This window comes from Anolis carolinensis, unplaced genomic scaffold (assembly GCF_035594765.1).
Source record: "Anolis carolinensis isolate JA03-04 unplaced genomic scaffold, rAnoCar3.1.pri scaffold_7, whole genome shotgun sequence".
NCBI classification, from domain to species: domain Eukaryota; kingdom Metazoa; phylum Chordata; class Lepidosauria; order Squamata; family Dactyloidae; genus Anolis; species Anolis carolinensis.
Window position 1 is genome coordinate 14,748,814 of NW_026943818.1, and position 18,774 is coordinate 14,767,587.

Sequence of the window (18,774 nt, forward strand, 5' to 3'; positions counted from 1 at the left end):
CCAACAGACAAACAACATGCATTAGACAGACTCAGAGGCATTTTTAACATTTTTCCAGCTTCACGATTCCGGCCACAGGGGGAGCTGTTGCTTCACCGTCCAGTAGTGGCTGTACTTCCTCATTCCTTTCCTGGTGTTTTGCTGGCAGTTTTATGGTGTTGTAAATTAGTTGTAAATATTGTTAGTAATGGATGATGGTGATTTTATTATATTGTTATTGTTATTCAGTGGTTTTGTTGTTTACTCCATAGTAAAACAAACATTACGTTTTTATTTATTTATTTATTTATTTACAGTATTTATATTCCGCCCTTCTTTCTCACCCCGAAGGGGACTCAGGGCGGATTACAATGAACACATATAGGGCAAACATTCAATGCCAACAGACAAACAACATACATTAGACAGACTCAGAGGCATTTTTAACATTTTTCCAGCTTCACGATTCCGGCCACAGGGGGAGCTGTTGCTTCACCGTCCAGTAGTGGCTGTACTTCCTCATTCCTTTCCTGGTGTTTTGCTGGCAGTTTTATGGTGTTGTAAATTAGCCTCCCGCATAAAGCATCCCTAAATTTCCCTAATTGACAGGTGCAACTGTCTTTCGGGGCTGCATAGGTCAACAGCAAGCCGGGGCTATTAATGGTCGGAGGCTTAACCCGACCCGGGCTTCGAACTCATGACCTCTCAGTGAGTAGTGATTTATTGCAGCTGGTTACTAGCCAGCTGCGCCACAGCCCGGCCCCATATTAATTAGATTGATATACTGTCTAGGAGGTATCCGGAATCATCATCATAATAATAATTTATTTAATTAATTATTAATTAATAATATTAATTCCCAACAGCCCTTTCAGTTCCGTCGTCTGCGACCGATTCTTGGAGCAAACCCACCGGCACCTTCAACAGCACCGAATCCAACCCCAACGAGGTAAGCGGCCCATTGCCATGAGTTTTTAATCGGTTTATAGGTTATTAAACCGATTAATTTTAATATCTCTAGGATCCTATGATTCTATAATAATAATAATAATAATAATAATAATCGGTACAAGAAAACTGCACTACAAAGTAGAGCTGACAGCTGGCACAACTAAACATGGAAAGTTCCATAATAATAATAATAATAATAATAATAATAATAATAATAATAATAATAATAATAATATGATGATGATGATGATGATGATCATTATGATGATGATGATAATAAAATAAAATTTTATTTTATGGCAGAAGGAAGTTGGATTGGGTGTCATTTGGGGATCCCTTCCATCTCTAGAATCCTATGATTCTGTAGTAATATTAATAATAATAATCATCATCATCATCAGTACAAGAAAACCGCACTACAAACTAGAGCTGACAGCTGGCACAACAAAACATGGAAAGTTGCTTAATAATAATAATGATGATGATGATGATGATAAAATAAAATTTTATTTTATGGCAGAAGGAAGTTGGATTGGGTGTCATTTGGGGATCCCTTCCATCTCTAGAATCCTATGATTCTGTAGTAATATTAATAATAATAATAATCATCATCATCATCAGTACAAGAAAACTGCACTACAAACTAGAGCTGACAGCTGGCACAACAAAACATGGAAAGTTCCTTAATAATAATAATAATAATGATGATGATGATGATGATGATGATGATAAAATAAAATTTTATTTTATGGCAGAAGGAGGTTGGATTGGGTGTCATTTGGGGATCCCTTCCATCTCTAGAATCCTATGATTCTGTAGTAATATTAATAATAATAAAGCAGAGTCTAGATCAGGGGTCCTCAAACTTTTTAAGCAGAGGGCCGGTCCACAATCCTTCAGACTGTTGAGAGGCCAAATTATCATTTGGAAAAAAATACAAACAAATTCGTATGCATACTGCACATGTCTTATTTGTAGTGCAACAACAACAACAATGACAAAAGAACAATACAATATTTAAAAATGAAAACAATTTTAACCAACATAAACCTATCAGGATTTCAATGGAAAGTGTGGGCCTGCTACTGGCCAATGAAATAGTCACGTTAATTAGGATTGTTGTTGTTGTGTGCCTTCAAGTCATTTCAGACTTTGGACGAGCCTAAGTCTAAAATTAATTATTTATTTACTGCATTTATTTACTACATTTATATCCCACCCTTCTCACCCAGAAGGGGATTCAGAGCAGCTGTATGTACATGCAATATATTATATTATTAGCATAGCACAATATTAGCATTATATAATATTATATTGAACTATACCACTATACTATTATATAATATGTAATATATAACATATAATTAATATTATTATATGGTATTATTATTAGTATTATATTGTATAACATAATATTATTATCAATATAATATGTATATACAATATATTATATTATTAAAACTGATATAAAAATATTATATTATAAAACTGAGAGCGGGGGCCAGGTAAATGACCTTGGAGGGCCGCATCCGGCCCCCGGGCCTTAGTTTGGGGACCCCTGGTCTAGATGGCCATTTTTTGTCTGTGGTTTGATGGGGCCTTTCCTTTTTCACTCCCCTCGGGGTGACCCTCCGGCTTCTTCTCCCCCCGCAGCATCAGCAGCAGCAGCCGCAAGGCTTCAAGGGCAGCCAAGGCGACAGCGGCATCGACCTGAGCGCCGAGTCCCGGGAGTCCTCGGCCACCTCGTCCCAGCGCAGCTCCCCTTACGGCGCCCTCAAGCCCGAGGACGGGGCCGGGCCGGGCCTGGCCGAGCCCAAGACCCCCGATGGGCACAAGGAAGGCGGGTCCAAGCCGGCCGAGAAGAAGGTAACCCCTCCCCGGGGAGAGTGGCAGTGACGGGTGCAGGAGGGGCTCCTGAAGGCCATCCAGACTAGCCCATCTCCAGACTTAGCTAGCCATAAATATCATACATTTCCCTGCTTACAATGTTATATTTACTTACTATATTTTCTTATATTCTTATATTTAGTGATTATATTTACCTATATGATTATATTTTGTTATATTTACTTTTATTATTGATATTATATTTAATTATTATATTTATATATATTATTATATTTATATATATTGTTATATAATATATATTATATTAGATATTTAAGAATATATACAATAGAATCCTAGAGTTGGTAGGGACCCCCAAATGGCCATCCCAGTCCAACCTCATTTCTGTCATTTATGCAGGGAAGGCACAATCCGATCCCTCCTGACAGATGGCCATCTGGCCATAGATATGATTGAGAGAGGGATATTTAAGAATATATACAATAAAGCCTAGATAAATTATTATATTATTATATTTTCCTATATTATGGTTATATTTATTGACATTATTATATTTTCTACTTATATTTATATTATTTACTGATATTTATTTACATTTTATGTTTTCTTATAGTTATTAATATTATATTTTATTATATTTTCTTACAATGTTATATTTACTTACTATATTTTCTTATATTCTTATATTTAGTTATTATATTTACCTATATGATTATATTTCGTTATATTACTATTATTATTGATATTATATTTAATTATTATATTTTATATATTATTATATAATATATATTATATTAGATATTTAAGAATATATCCAATAGAATCCTAGAGTTGGTAGGGACCCCCAATGGCCATCCCAGCCCAACCCCATTTCGGCCATTATGCAGGAAAAGCACAATCCGATCCCTCCCAAGAGATGACTGCCCAGCCATAGATATGATGGAGAGAAATATATATTTAAGTTATATCACAGAATCCTAAAGTTGGAAAGGCCATCCCAATCCGACCCCATTTTGGCCGTTATGCAGGGAAAGCACAACCCGATCCCTCCCAACAGATGGCCGTCCAGCTATAAATACCGTGTTTCCCCGAAAATAAGACAGTGTCTCATATTAATTTTTGCTCCCAAAGATGTGCTAGGTCTTATTTTCAGGGGATGTCTTATTTTTCCATGAAGAAGAATTCACATTTATTGTTGAGCAAAAAAATGAACATTTATTATATACTGTACTTTGCTAGGTCTTACTTTTGGGGGAGGCCTTATATTTAGCAATTCATCAAAACCTCTACTAGGTCTTATTTTCTAGGGATGTCTTATTTTAGGGGAAACAGGGTACCTTTATTTCCATGTACAACAATCTATGGTATGTACATTTACCGATGCTGCATGCTTCCAAACAAAACTTTGCTAGGTCTTACTTTCAGGGGAGGCCTTATATTTAGCAATTCAGCAAAACCTCTACTAGGTCTTATTTTCTGGGGATGTCTTATTTTCAGGGAAACAGGGTAGGTAGCTTTAGATACAATTGAGAGATATATATTTAAGATGATACATAATAGAATCCTAGAGTTGGTAGGGACCCTCAATAGCCATCCCAGTCCAACCCCATTTCTGTCATTTATGCAGGGAAAGCACAATCCGATCCCTCCCGACAGATGCCCATCTAGCCATAGATATGATTGAGAGAATGGATATTTAAGGTCCCTTCCAAATCTATTATTATTTTTATTATTTATTTAATAATAATAATAATAATAATAATAATAATAATAATAATAATAATAAGTTTGTTTATATCCCGCCTCCATCTCCCCCAAAGGGGACTCGGGGCGGCTTACAGCAAAATCAGATACAAAACAATATAAAATAAAATATGAAACTCTATTTACTGTAGAACTCTCGAATCCTAGAGTTGGAAGGGGCCCCCGGGGGCCATCCCAGTCCAGCCCCCTTCTCTCTGCCCCAATCAAGACCCTCTGTGTGTGTCTTTCAGGATCCGGATCCGGGCCTGGGCCAGAGCAAGGACCACAAGCCGGGCCCGATCGGCAACGAACGCTCCCTGAAGAACCGGAAGGGCTCCGAAGGGGCCGAGCGCCTGGAAGGAGGGGGCAGCCTGCCCTCCGGGAACGGGGTGGAGATCCACGTGGACCCCGTCCTCCCCGTGCCCCCCATTGAGTTCGGGGTCAGCCCCAAAGTGAGTGGCCTCTTCATTAGTTCCTAATTGGTTCTATCATCAAAACATGGACTGCCAACGCTTTGTTTCTGCGGGAGGGACCATCTATAGCTATAAAAATGTAATGTACGTTTGTAGGACTGAGTAAACAACAAAACCACGGAACCCAATCACACCAAATTTGGCCACAAAAGACATACTGTATATCAGGGGTCCCCAAACTTTTAAAGCAGAGGGCCGGTCCACAATCCTTCAGACTGTTGAGGGGCCGAATTATCATTTGAAAAAAGAATACAAACATGTCTTATTTGTAGTGCAATACAACAATAACAATGAAAAAAACAATACAATATTTAAAAATGAAAACAATTTTAACCAACACAAACCTATCAGGATTTCAATGGAAAGTGTGGGCCTGCTACTGGCCAATGAGATAGTCAAGTTAATTAGGATTGTTGTTGTGTGACTTCAAGTCATTTCAGACTTTGGGCGAGCCTAAGTCTAAAATTAATTAATTACTTATTTACTACCTTTATCTGCTACATTTATATCCCAACCTTCTCACCCCAAAGGGGACTCAGAGCAGCTGTATGTACATACAATATATTATATTATTAGCATAGCACAATATCTATATATATAAAAGAGTGATGGCATCACGGCAGCGGACAAAACAACAAAAGTAAACACCCCAAAACCTCGAAAATTGACAGCGCAACCCCTCATCCATGCCTCTAGGTTGATACAACAAAAAGATAAGAAAAATAAAGTCCTAATTAGAGGGAGAGGAATAATTGTTTTTATCCAATTGCTGCCAGTTAGAAGGCTAAGCTCTGTTCACTTGGTCCCCTAGCAACCCACTCAGCCCAGGGGAACCTTTACCTTAACTACCACCAATTCCTCAATACTTTATTTCCCATACCACCAGACTTCGCCACAGCAATGCGTGGCCGGGCACAGCTAGTTAGCATTATATATTACTATATTGAACGATACCACTATACTGTAATATTACTGTATATGTAATATATAACATATAATTAATATTACTATATGGTATTATTATTAGTATTATATTGTATAACATAATATTTTTATCAATATTATATGTATATACAATATATTATATTATTAAAACTGATATAAAAATATTATATTGTAAAACTGAGGGCGGGGGCCAGGTAAATGACCCTGGAGGGCCGCATCCGGCCCCCGGGCCTTAGTTTGGGGACCCCTGCTGTATATACTCGAGTATAAGCCTAGTTTTTCAGCCCTTTTTTTAAGACTGAAAAAGCCCCCCTGGGCTTATACTCAGGCGAGGGTCCTGGTTAATAATAATAATAATAAAACTTTATTTATACCCCGCCACCATCTCCCCAACGGGGACTCGGGGTGGCTTACATGGGGCCATGCCCAGAACAATACAAAATAAACAGCATATAAAAACAACACTTCACAACACAGTGAACAATACAATAAATGAAATATCCATCACAATATAAATCAAGGAAACAATAAAAACAAGGGCAGTCCACATGAATATTAAGTTAAAACTCGGGGTGAGAAAGTTAAAATTCGGAGTGAAAAGGAATATAAAATAGTTACTCTCCAAAAGCCTTATATTTGGCTTATATTTGGCTTATATTTGGGTCAGCTTATACTTGAGAATATAGGGTACATTTGTTATTTTTCTCTATTATTATTGGTATTATTACATTTATTATTTTACTCTATTATTACATGTATTGTTTTCCTGTATTTAAAAAAGGGGCTGAAAAACTAGGCTTATATTCGAGTATATACAGTATATTTACTTATATTCTTATAATTAGTTATATTTACTAATATATGTTTAATTATTATATTTTCTTACATTATATATTCTAATATTTATATGATATTTTCTCATGATATTTTCCTAATTGGTTTTATCCTCAAAACATGGGGAAAGTTGATGTGTCTAAGGCACTTGAATTAATGTGGTTTGTGTCTGTTTTAGGCCAGTTTGGCCCAGTCCCTCCCAGTCCTCCGCCGGGAGCACCACCTCCAGCGCTGCATCGGCTTGAACCCCATGTCTTTCCCGACGGCGGACCTCACCCTCAAGGTACGTTGTTATTGATTGACATTGATTGACAGCCAAACAATCAAAGAAAGAGCTCTCTGTCCTGGATAGCCTTTGGAGGTCCCTTACAAATCTATTATTATTATTTATTTACTTTATTTCTACCTCGCTCTGTCTCACTCCAAAGGGGACTCAGAACGGCTTCCAATTTTGGCAAATATTAAGTGCCACAATTACGCAAAGATTAAACAATAAAATAATAATAATAATAATAATAATAATAATAATAATAATAATAATAATGGATGATATAATAGTAATTCGATCTTCCTGCCTGGCAGAAGGGGTTTGGATTGGATGGCTTCTTGGGCTCTCTTCCAACTCTGAGTCTAATAATAATAACAACAACAACAATCTATAATAAGGGTGAATAACATAGTAATTCTACCTGCCTGGAAAAAAGGTGTTTGGACTGGATGACCTTTGGGAGTCCCTTCCAACTGAGTGTATAATAATAATAATAATAATAATAATAATAATAATAATAATAATAATTATTATTATTATAATAAGGGATAATAAGGGATAATAATATAAAAGTAATTCTGTCTTCCTACCTGGAAAAAGGGGGATGGAATGGATGGCCTATTGAGGTAAGTAAGTAAGTAAGTAAGTAAATAATAATAATAATAATAATAATAATAATAATAATAATAATGAATAATAATAAATATACTGTAATGCTAATTCTAATAATAATAATAATGGATAATAATATGATAGTAATTCTATTTTCCTGTGTTGCAAAAGGGATTGGACTGGATGGCCCATGTGGTCTCTTCCAACTGAGAATAATAATAATAATAATGGATAAAAATATAATAGTAATTCTATCTTCCTGTGTTGCAAAAGGGATTGGACTGGATGGCCCATGTGGTCTCTTCCAACTGAGAATAATAATAATAATAATAATGGATAAAAATGTAATAGTAATTCTATCTTCCTGTGTTGCAAAAGGGATTGGACTGGATGGCCCATGTGGTCTCTTCCTACTGAGAATAATAATAATAATAATGGATAAAAATATAATAGTAATTCTATCTTCCTGTGTTGCAAAAGGGATTGGACTGGATGGCCCATGTGGTCTCTTCCAACTGAGAATAATAATAATAATAATAATAATAATAATAAAATATTTTATAATAAATGATAATAAATAATATTTATAATAATAATAATAAATATTTTATTATTAATAACAATAATAATAATAATGCCTCTTCCCACCCTGAGATCCCCTTGTCCTGACGTGGTCCTTCTCTTCCCTGCAGATGGAGTCTGCCCGCAAGGCCTGGGAGAACTCCCCCGGTTTGCCAGAGCAGAGCTCCCCCGTGGGCAGCAGCGTCAACGGCGGCGTCAATGGCGGCGGCTCTGGCCTGCAGCCCCCCTCGGGCGTGGGGGGGCCCTCCAACGGGGGGGTCAGTTACAGCTCCTTCGGGGGGGTCTCCATGCCCGCCATGCCCCCCGTGGCCTCCGTGGCCCCCTCCGCCTCCATGCCAGGTAGGCTCCCTTTCCAGCAGGCGTGTCAAAAACTGGCTGCTTCCTCCCTGGGGGAATCTTTTGTTGGGAGGTGTTAATTGGCCCTGATTGTTTCATGTCTGGAATTCCCCTGTTTTCAGAGTGCTGTTCCGAATGAACCCTGCCTGTCCCCCAGGTGCCATTGTGGCTGAGGGGGTTGATATGACACAAAGGGGGTGGGGCCTAAAGGGGGCGGGGCCTACCCTTCTGACTGGCAGCCAGGGGGAGAACGGCTCTTCCTCATCCTCTGTAATTTGGACTTTATTTTTCTAGGTTTTTTATTGAAAGACAGATTGGATGACTGTGTCTTTTGTGGCCAGATTTGGTGTGATTTGGTTCAGTGGTTTTGTTGTTTACTCCATAGTAAAACGAACATTACATTTTTATATATATAGATAATAATAGTAATAATAATAATAATAATAATAATAATAATAATAATAATAATAATATCTGAAAGGATGCCATAAGGAAATGGATGTATCTTATATCTCCCTGTGAAGATGTTTTTAATATATATATATATATATATATAATATATATATTATAACCGCTGCCACCAAATGTAAACATGTTTAATAATTAAATGCTGCCACCAAATATGAAGTCTTTATAATTTTATAATTTTGTTTTTCTTTCTTCTTGTTGTTTACTCTTGATGGTAATATATATGATAGAGGCTGAGATGTTTGAAGAACAATAACAAGTTTATTCAGGCACAGAGCTTCATGGTTACAATAACGTTTCTCCTTAGAGGCACTTTGATTAACAGTTGCAAAATTAGAATGAGGTGATTCAAACTTCCTAAAATGTCACTTCTTTCTCTACTGGTTTTAAACTACAGTCACCCTGTGATATGCAATCACAGAATCTCTGTTCCTTATCAGGACACAGACTACCTTAAAATAAGTCACCAAACTTATTTTAAACTGACTGAAAAATAAGCAATTGAGCCTCCCTGATTCCTTCAACTGAGGATCAGTCTTCCCTGTGCCTCGTCAGAGCACAGACTAACTGCTTTCTTTTTTAAACCTGCACTTCTCCAACAAAACAGCAGTTGGCTCCACCCACTTCTCCATGGCAACCAACTCCTGAGTGCAGACATGCAATAACTTCCAGCTTGCTAATGAGGGTCCGGGGCCCCAAATGTGGCTGGCTCTCAGCTCCAACGGTGTCAAAAGTGACCCAAGCGGGCCTTGTGACGCTAGCGTAATCCCATTGAGGCGTCCGCCTTGCCCTCCCTTTGGCCTCAGTGATGTGTTTCTCTCAATGGATCCTGCCGAGCCCTTTCTAAAGGGCCTTGAAGAGGATTCTGTGGCTGAGAGGCCAAGGGGGGGGGTGACAACAAGACGCGTGATCAGTACATTTTATATGTATATATATAGATAGATAGGTATAAGTATATGTATATACACCCACACACACACACATATATACACGCTCCCCTTGACGCCTTGCCTGTCTTTTGCCTTTACTTCCAGGAAGCCACATCCCCCCGTTGTACCTGGACGGCCACGTCTTTGCCAGCCAGCCCCGCCTCCTGCCCCAGGCCATCCCGCAGCAGCAGAGCTACCAACAGGTAGGCCAGGCCCCCCTCGGCCTCTCTCTCTCCCTCTCCTGTTCGTTAGACTGAGCCTTTTTATTCCCCGGTCCTTCATTTTCTTCTCCTGTGAGCATGGAGAGAGGCAAGATGTCTCACGAGCGAGAGAGAGAATATAGCTAGGCCCTATTAGTCCTTTCAATAGTTTTTAAAGCTTGGCTCTGTTCTTGTAAATAGTTGAAGCCATTGGCTCTACTGCTGCGCTCAAGAGGCTTCTAATCTGCTGAACTGTGAGCATGGAGAGAGGCAAGATGTCTCCTGAGAGATAGATATGTAGATAGGCTCTTCACTTTCCTCAATATAAGTCAGTCTAAGCTTGGCTCTGTTCTTGTAAATAGTTGAAGCCATTGGCTCTACTGCTGCGCTCAAGAGGCTTCTAATCTGCTGAACTGTCTCTTTTGTTCTCCTGTGAGCATGGAGAGAGGCAAGATGTCTCCTGAGAGATAGATATGTAGATAGGCTCTTCACTTTCCTCAATATGTCAGTCCAAGCTTGGCTCTGCTATAATTGCTGAAGCTCAATGTCTCTTGCTGGCTCAGGAAGCTTCTGACTTGCTGAACTGCCTCTTTTGTTTTCCTCCTGTGAGCATGAAGAGAGGCAAGATGTCTCCTGAGAGATAGATATGTAGATAGGCTCTTCACTTTCCTCAATATAAGTCAGTCTAAGCTTGGCTCTGCTATAATTGCTGAAGCTCAATGTCTCTTGCTGGCTCAGGAAGCTTCTGACTTGCTGAACTGCCTCTTTTGTTTTCCTCCTGTGAGCATGGAGAGAGGCAAGATGTCTCCTGAGAGATAGATATGTAGATAGGCTCTTCACTTTCCTCAATATGTCAGTCCAAGCTTGGCTCTGCTATAATTGCTGAAGCTCAATGTCTCTTGCTGGCTCAGGAAGCTTCTGACTTGCTGAACTGCCTCTTTTGTTTTCCTCCTGTGAGCATGGAGAGAGGCAAGATGTCTCCTGAGAGATAGATATGTAGATAGGCTCTTCACTTTCCTCAATATAAGTCAGTCTAAGCTTGGCTCTGCTATAATTGCTGAAGCTCAATGTCTCTTGCTGGCTCAGGAAGCTTCTGACTTGCTGAACTGCCTCTTTTGTTTTCCTCCTGTGAGCATGGAGAGAGGCAAGGTGTCTCCTGAGAGATAGATATGTAGATAGGCTCTTCACTTTCCTCAATATAAGTCAGTCTAAGCTTGGCTCTGCTATAATTGCTGAAGCTCAATGTCTCTTGCTGGCTCAGGAAGCTTCTGACTTGCTGAACTGCCTCTTTTGTTCTCCTCCTGTGAGCATGGAGAGAGGCAAGGTGTCTCCTGAGAGAGAGAGATGTCTAGATAGCCCTTTACTTTCCTCAATGAAGCCTTTCCAAGCTTGGCTCTGCTCCTGTCAATGGCTGAAACTCCTTGGCTCTCCTCCGTGAGCCTGGAGAGAGACCAGATACCTGCTGTGCCTTCTCTCCCCACTCAGGCCGCCCAGCAGATCCCGCTCTCGCTCCACACGTCGCTCCAGGCGCAGGCCCAGCTGGGCCTCCGGGGGGGCCTCCCCGTCTCCCAGTCCCAGGAAATCTACAGCTCCATCCAGCCCTTCAGGTGAGCAACAGCCGCTTCCAAGTCGGGAAAGGACTCTTCCGAGTGTGGCGATGTTGTGATGTTGTGATGTTGTGTTCCTGACCCTCCGCAGGTCGCAGGTGTACATGCACCCGAGCCTGTCTCAGGCCAGCGCGGTGGTGCTGAAGCCCCCCTACTCGGCCTTCCCCGGGATGCAGCCCCTGGAGATGGTCAAGAGCCCCTCGGGGTCCCCCTACCAGCCGGTCAGCGGGAGCCAGGCCCTGCTCTACGACGGGGGGGCCCTCGGACAGGCCTCCCCCATGATGGACTCCCCACTCACACAGGTCAGCAGCCCCCCCCCTGCCCACAGAGGGCCCACAGGCTCTTGTCCCCCCCCCCTGTCTCTCTCTCTCTGTCTCTCTCCATCCATCCACCTATCAATGCGTCTGTCAGTCTGTCCATCCATCCATCTATCCATCCACCTATCAATGCGTCTGTCAGTCTGTCCATCCATCCATCCATCCATCCACCTATCAATCTGTCTGTCCATCCGTGCGTTCATCCATCCGTCTATCTATCTATCCATCCATCCATCTATCTATCTATCCGTCTGTCTGTCTGTCTGTCCATCCACCCATCCATCCATCCATCCATTTATCTATCCATCTATCCACCTATCAATCTGTCTGTCTGTCTGTCCATCCGTCCATCCATCCATCCATCCATCCATCCATCCATCCATCCATCTATCCATCCATCTATCTATCCATCCATCTATTTATCCATCCATCCGTCCGTCCATCCATCCATCTATCTATCTATCTATCCATCCATCCATTCACCTATCAATCCGTCTGTCTGTCTGTCTGTCCATCCATCCATCCATCCATCCATCCATCCATCCATCCATCCATCTATCTATCCATCTATCTACCTATCAATCCATCTGTCTGTCTGTGTCCATCCATCCATCCATCTATCTATCCATCCATCCATCCATCCATCCATCCATCCATCCAGCCATATATCCACATATCAATCCGTCTGTCTGTCTCTCCGTCCGTCCATCCATCCATCCATCCCCCCCCCTCTCTCTCTCCATCCATCTATCTATCCACCTCTCTTTCTCTCTCTCTCTCTCTGCAGTTGACGCTGCCGATGCCGGGCTCCCAGCTGCCGATGCCCCGCTACGGCTCCGGCCAGCAGCCGCTGCTCCTGCCGCAGTCCATCCAGCTCCCGCAGGGACAGGGCCTCTCGGTCGGGGCGCCCCGCAGGATCCTCTCCCCCGGGTCCCAGCCCTCCATCCTGGCCGGCGGCCGGGAGGTAAGGGACCCACCCCGTCGTGTGCTTCCACTCCTTCGTGGTTGATCATGCACTCACTTCAGTACCTGGCGATGCCCGGGTTAGGTCTTTTTTATTTATTTATTTAAAAAATACTTTAAATAAAGATTTAAAAAAATACTTTAAAAACATTATTTATTATTATTATTATTATTATTATTATTATTTACAGCATTTATATTCCGCCCTTCTTTCTCACCCCGAAGGGGACTCAGGGTGGATCACATTGCACACATAAAGGCAAACATTCAATGCCATGACATAGAACAGAGACAGAGACAAGACGCAGGCACTGGGCTGGCCTCGAACTCATGACCTCTTGGTCAGAGTGATTTGTTGATTTGTTGCAGCTGGCTTGCTTTCCAGCCTGCGCCACAGCCCGGTTATCTTACTAACAATTCTCTGGAAAATCAACTATAAAGCCCCTTCTAGAATGCTTTTAACTGTATAGTGATTTTTAGAAGACCCTGAGAAAAAGTTACAACAGGTAAAATTAAATCTACACCACACCTAACCAGAACTTTATCTACCAAACTGTTGCCTGACAGTTTTGGAACAGTAAAGCAAGGATGGCAACCATGTGGTCCTTCAGAAATTGCAACATTATCCCCTTGAATTTCTGCACAGTGAAACAACATGAGCAGAGCATCAATCCTGCAAAGTTTCAGAAAGATAGTTCATCTACTGTATTCAAGATTTTTTAAAAAAATAAATAATTAAATGTTTTTTTAAAAAAAACTACAAAAGGTATCCCTTTGATATTTTGCATAATGAGACAACATAAGCAGGGCAGCAAGCCTGCCAGGTTTCAGAACAATCAAGCTGTCTACTGATTTTTGAAGAATTTATTTCAATTTCAGCAGATGTGATTAACGCCTCTTGTTCTTCCTAGTCTTCTCACATGGAAATGAAGGGGTTCCACTTTGCCGACGCCAAGCAGAACATCCCCTCCGGCGGATCGATGCCTCATGTCTACAGGTGAAGAAGGGCGATTGGGATGGCTCCGCGGGACGGTGTGTTTTTGCCTGCTTTGCTTATTTACTTAGACGACTTCTTCCTTGCTTCCCAATTAGACCCGGCTCTGCCAGCCCCAGCGGGAAGCCCAGCCCCGGACCAGCCGTTGGCATGAACTCTGTCCAGGGCCATTACATCCAGCAGGTAAAGAATTATTATTATTATTATTATTATTATTATTATTATTATTACTACAGTAGAGTCTCACTTATCCAACATAAACGGGCCGGCAGAATGTTGGATAAGCGAATACGTTGGATAATAAGGAGAGATTAAGGAGAAGCCTATTAAACATCAAATTAGGTTATGATTTTACAAATTAAGCACCAAAACATCATGTTATACAACAAATTTGACAGAAAAAGTAGTTCAATATGCAGTAATGCTACGTAGTAATTAGTGTATTTACAAATTTAGCACTAAAATATCACGATGTATTGAGAACATTGACTACAAAAATGCGTTGGATAATCCAGAACGTTGGATAAGCGAATGTTGGATAAGTGAGACTCTACTGTATTACTATTATTACTATTGTTGTTATTATTATAATATTTATTTATACTCCACTTTATCTCCTCCGATTATTATTATGCAATTATTATTATTAGATTCTTAGTAGTAGTAGTAGATGCTGATGATGTTATATTACAGTAGAGTCTCGCTTATCCAACGTAAACAGGCCCGCAGAAGGTTGGATAAGAGAATATCTTGGATAATAAGGAGGGATTAAGGAGAAGCCTATTAAACATCAAATTAGGTTATAGTTTTACAAATTAAGCACCAAAACATCAGGTTATACAACAAATTTGACAGAAAAAGTAGTTCAATACGCAGTAATGCTATGTAGTAATTAGTGTATTTACGAATTTAGCACCAAAATATCACAATGTATTGAAAACATTTGACTACAAAAATGCGTTGGATAATCCTGAACGTTGGACAAATGAGACTCTACTGTATTATTATTATTATTGCTATTATTACTATTGTTGTTGTTATTATTATATTTATTTATACTCCGCTTTATCTCCTCCGATCATTATTATGCAATTATTATTATTAGATTCTTAGTAGTAGTAGTAGATGCTGATGATTTTATCTTATTAATTATTGTTATTATTTGATTATTGTGTTATTATTCCTTCATTATTATACCTTTCGATTATTAGATGATTTTATTAGATGAGATGATAATGATGATAATAGTAGATGATGAGTTTAGATGATTTTATTAGATGAGATGATAATGATGATGATTATATTAGTAGATGATGAGTTTATTATTAGATTATTATAATGAGGTTACTGTGTTGTCGAAGGCTTTCATGGCCAGAATCACTGGGGTTACTGTGAGTTTGGCCATGTCTGGCCATGTTCTAGAAGCATTCTCTCCTGACATTTAGCCCACATCTATGGCAGACATCCTCAGAGGTTGAGAAGTCTGTTGGAAACTAGGCAAGGGAGGTTTCATATATATTTGAATTAGCAGACATGAAACAATCTGGACCAGCTAACACCTGCCAACAAACCTAATTTGATGTTTAATAGGTTTTTCCTTAATCCCTCCTTATTATCCAACATATTCACTTATCCAAGATTCTGCCGGCCCGTTTATGTTGGATAAGTGAGATTCTACTGTAAATTGCATAAAATGAACTTACAGTAGCAACATTGTCGGAAATTAAATCCATAAAAAGTTCAATCTTTGCTGCCTAGAGGAACAGCTGTGGATCGGGGCGGGAGGCAAACTTTGTTGGATAACCCAGAACGTTGGATAAGCGAATGTTGGATAAGTGAGACTACTGCATTAGGTTATGAGATTATTATTAAGTAGAAGATTTTTATTGTATTATTAGGTTATTGTCATTATGAGATTATTATTAGCAGATGATTTTATTAGAGTGTTAGGTTATCTGTTATTGTTATGAGATGATGATGATGATGTTCTTAGTGGATGATGATGGCGATGATGATGATGATAACCCAACCCTTCTCCAGGCTTCTGTAGGCCCTAGCGCTTGTCCTCTCTCTCGCTGACCCACAGGCCAAGCAGCGGCTGGACGAGGGGGGCAAGGGGGTTATGGGCCCAGTGAAGCCGCTGCCGGAGCCTCCTCCCTCGGGCCCCATGAAGCCGCCCCCCCGGACCGGGGCCATCAAGCCGCAGGCCGTCAAAGTGGAGGAGGGCAAGGCCTGAGACCCCGATCCCGCCACCGCCGCCGCCACCTTTGCCCCCTTTGAAAGCGAGAGAACGAGAGGAAGGAAGGAAGGAAGGAAGGAAGAGGGCCGAGAGAGAGACGAACAAAACAAAGAAACAAACAAGGCAGACCCCACCTCCCCGACCAACGTCTCCACGTGCAAAATCGGCAAAAACGAACGAGTTTTGGGAAAGCCGGACAAGACGCAGCCGCCCCTTTTGTGGGTTTCCATCGCCGGACTCATAACCAACCCCTCTCCCTTCGTTACGGAACCAAGTCCACGTTTCCTTTCTCGGACAGACCCTCCTCTTCCATGGATGTGCGTGTGTGTAAAACGTGTGTGTGTGTGTGTTAGTATGCGACGCGGGGGCTCCTTGCTCTCCCTCCCACCCAGATAGAAGCAGGGATTGCATTTTTGCAGGAGTCCGATATGTACAAAAATCCGACGTCCGAGTCGCTCAAAAGCGGCCCGTCTCCAAAAATCATGTCGTTTTTCTTCTTTTGATTTCCATCTCGGTCAACGAATGGCTCCTCCCTTGGAATCCATGCCAACAGTATGGAGGGTTTTGTTTATATTTTTGGTATTATTATTATTATTACTATTATTATTATTATTATTTTGTAATATTTCTGGGTCCGAGCCTTGCATGGTCTGTTACAGAAGTCCTGAGTTAAGATGTATATTTAAGGGTCGATCCGTTGCATCCTTTCCCCAAGTTTCCCGTCTATTTCCATTCATTTCGGATCTCTTTACGTCCATGTTTAGATGCTACACTTCTTTGTATTGACTCTCAGTCTTATTAGACGTTTAATTTTCCAAACTTGGGAGGAGTTTGCCTTTAAATCGCCCCTCAAAAAAGGACAATTTGGTCTAACAATCCCATTCAAACCAGTGAGGCCAGAAGCCGAAAACTCCGTTTTCCTTTGTAAATAATACTCTGTAAACAAGAAGCATTTGAAGTCTTTGATTTGCTGTTCGGTTTTAATTGTTGTCTTCTTCCTCCTCTGCTTATTTTTTTATTTCTAAAGGCTTCTCCATCCGGATAAAGCAACAACAACAGCTCTTTTTCAGGCTTTTTTTTTTAAGTTGCAGCCAAGTTTCCTCTATGTCTGTATGTCTGTTGTGTCCCCTCCCTTTGTAGAAAAACCTTCAAGTAGATGGTTGTTTTTAAATAAAATAAAATGCTAACTTTAGGGGAAAAGGAGGGTCTTTCTTCTGTTTGTTGTCGAAGGCTTTCGTGGCCAGAATCACAGGGTCGTTGTGTGTTTTCCTGGCTGTCTGGCCATGTTCCGGAAGCACTCTCTCCTGACGTTTCGCCCACATCTATGTCGGGCATCCTCAGAGGTTGTGAGGAATAATAATAATAATAATAATAGGCTTGTTGTATGTTTTCCGGGCTGTGTGGCCATGTTCCGGAAGCATTCTCTCCTGACGTTTCGCCCACATCTATGGTGGGCATCCTCAGAGGTTGTGAGGAATAATAATAATAATAATAATAATAATAATAATAATAATAATAATAATAGGGTTGTATGTTTTCCGGGCTGTATGGCCATGTTCCGGAAGCATTCTCTCCTGACGTTTCGCCCACATCTATGGCGGGCATCCTCAGAGGTTGTGAGGTCTCAGGGTTGTTGTATGTTTTCCGGGCTGTACGGCCATGTTCCGGAAGCATTCTCTCCTGACATTTCGCCCACAACCTCGGAAGTTGTGAGGTCTGTTGGAAACAAGGCAAGTGCAGCTTTTAAATATCCCTGTGTACTGAGATTTTTGACTTTTTCAGTTTCAAGCAAGTCCTTTATTTGGGATTTTTTGACCTCTTTGACTTCATGCCAAAGCCATTTAGGATTTTTGCTTTTTTAGTTTCATGCAAAGCCTTTATTTAGGTTTGTCCATAGTTTTGGCTTCATGCAAGTCCCTCCTTTGGGATTTTTTATGGGATTTTTGACCTCTCTGACTTCATGCAAAGGCCTTCATTTGGGATTCTTGACTTTTTAAGTTTCATGCAAGTCCTTTATGTAGGATTGTCCACATTTTTGGCTTCATTGAAGGTCTCCATTTGGGATTTTCCACCTCTTTGGTTTCATACAAGACCCTCATTTGGGATTTTCCACCTTTGTGGCTCCATGCAAGACCTTTATGTGGGATTTTTGACTTTTTCCGTTTCAAGCAAGACCTTTATTTGGGATTTTCGCCTCCTTTGGTTCTTCCAACTCCCTTGAACAAAATACCAGTACAAACAAGAATGCAAACTGGTCTTCCTATGGCTAGCAAAGCGATCATTTTGGGGACCCGGCTCCCCTTTTCCTGGCTTGTTTTGGGACCTCGGTGTGATTTGTAGTTTCTGCAGCATCCTATTGTAGGGCTTGCGACGTATGGCTGCAACATTATATATACATACTCTTTGTATAAATGGCATTATTGTTTATTTTCCAACAAGAGGACACTGCTCCTTTCTTCCTGTACAGTCTTCTTTCTTTCTTTCTT

The 18,774-nt window shown here is 40.7% G+C and overlaps 1 protein-coding gene across 1 annotated transcript in view; it reads left to right on the forward strand.

Annotated features, from left to right (window-relative positions):
* Nucleotides 1-17,488, forward strand: part of prrc2b (proline rich coiled-coil 2B) — a 63,338-nt gene extending 45,850 nt beyond the window's left edge. The window contains 12 exon segments of the mRNA XM_062959025.1: nt 846-928; nt 2,584-2,796; nt 4,773-4,973; nt 6,952-7,056; nt 8,346-8,574; nt 10,074-10,171; nt 11,654-11,775; nt 11,867-12,077; nt 12,880-13,056; nt 13,967-14,052; nt 14,148-14,232; nt 16,136-17,488. Of these exon segments, the coding sequence (XP_062815095.1) occupies nt 846-928; nt 2,584-2,796; nt 4,773-4,973; nt 6,952-7,056; nt 8,346-8,574; nt 10,074-10,171; nt 11,654-11,775; nt 11,867-12,077; nt 12,880-13,056; nt 13,967-14,052; nt 14,148-14,232; nt 16,136-16,285 (1,760 nt within the window). The 3' untranslated portion in view covers nt 16,286-17,488.
* The last annotated feature ends 1,286 nt before the right edge of the window (nt 17,489-18,774 follow it).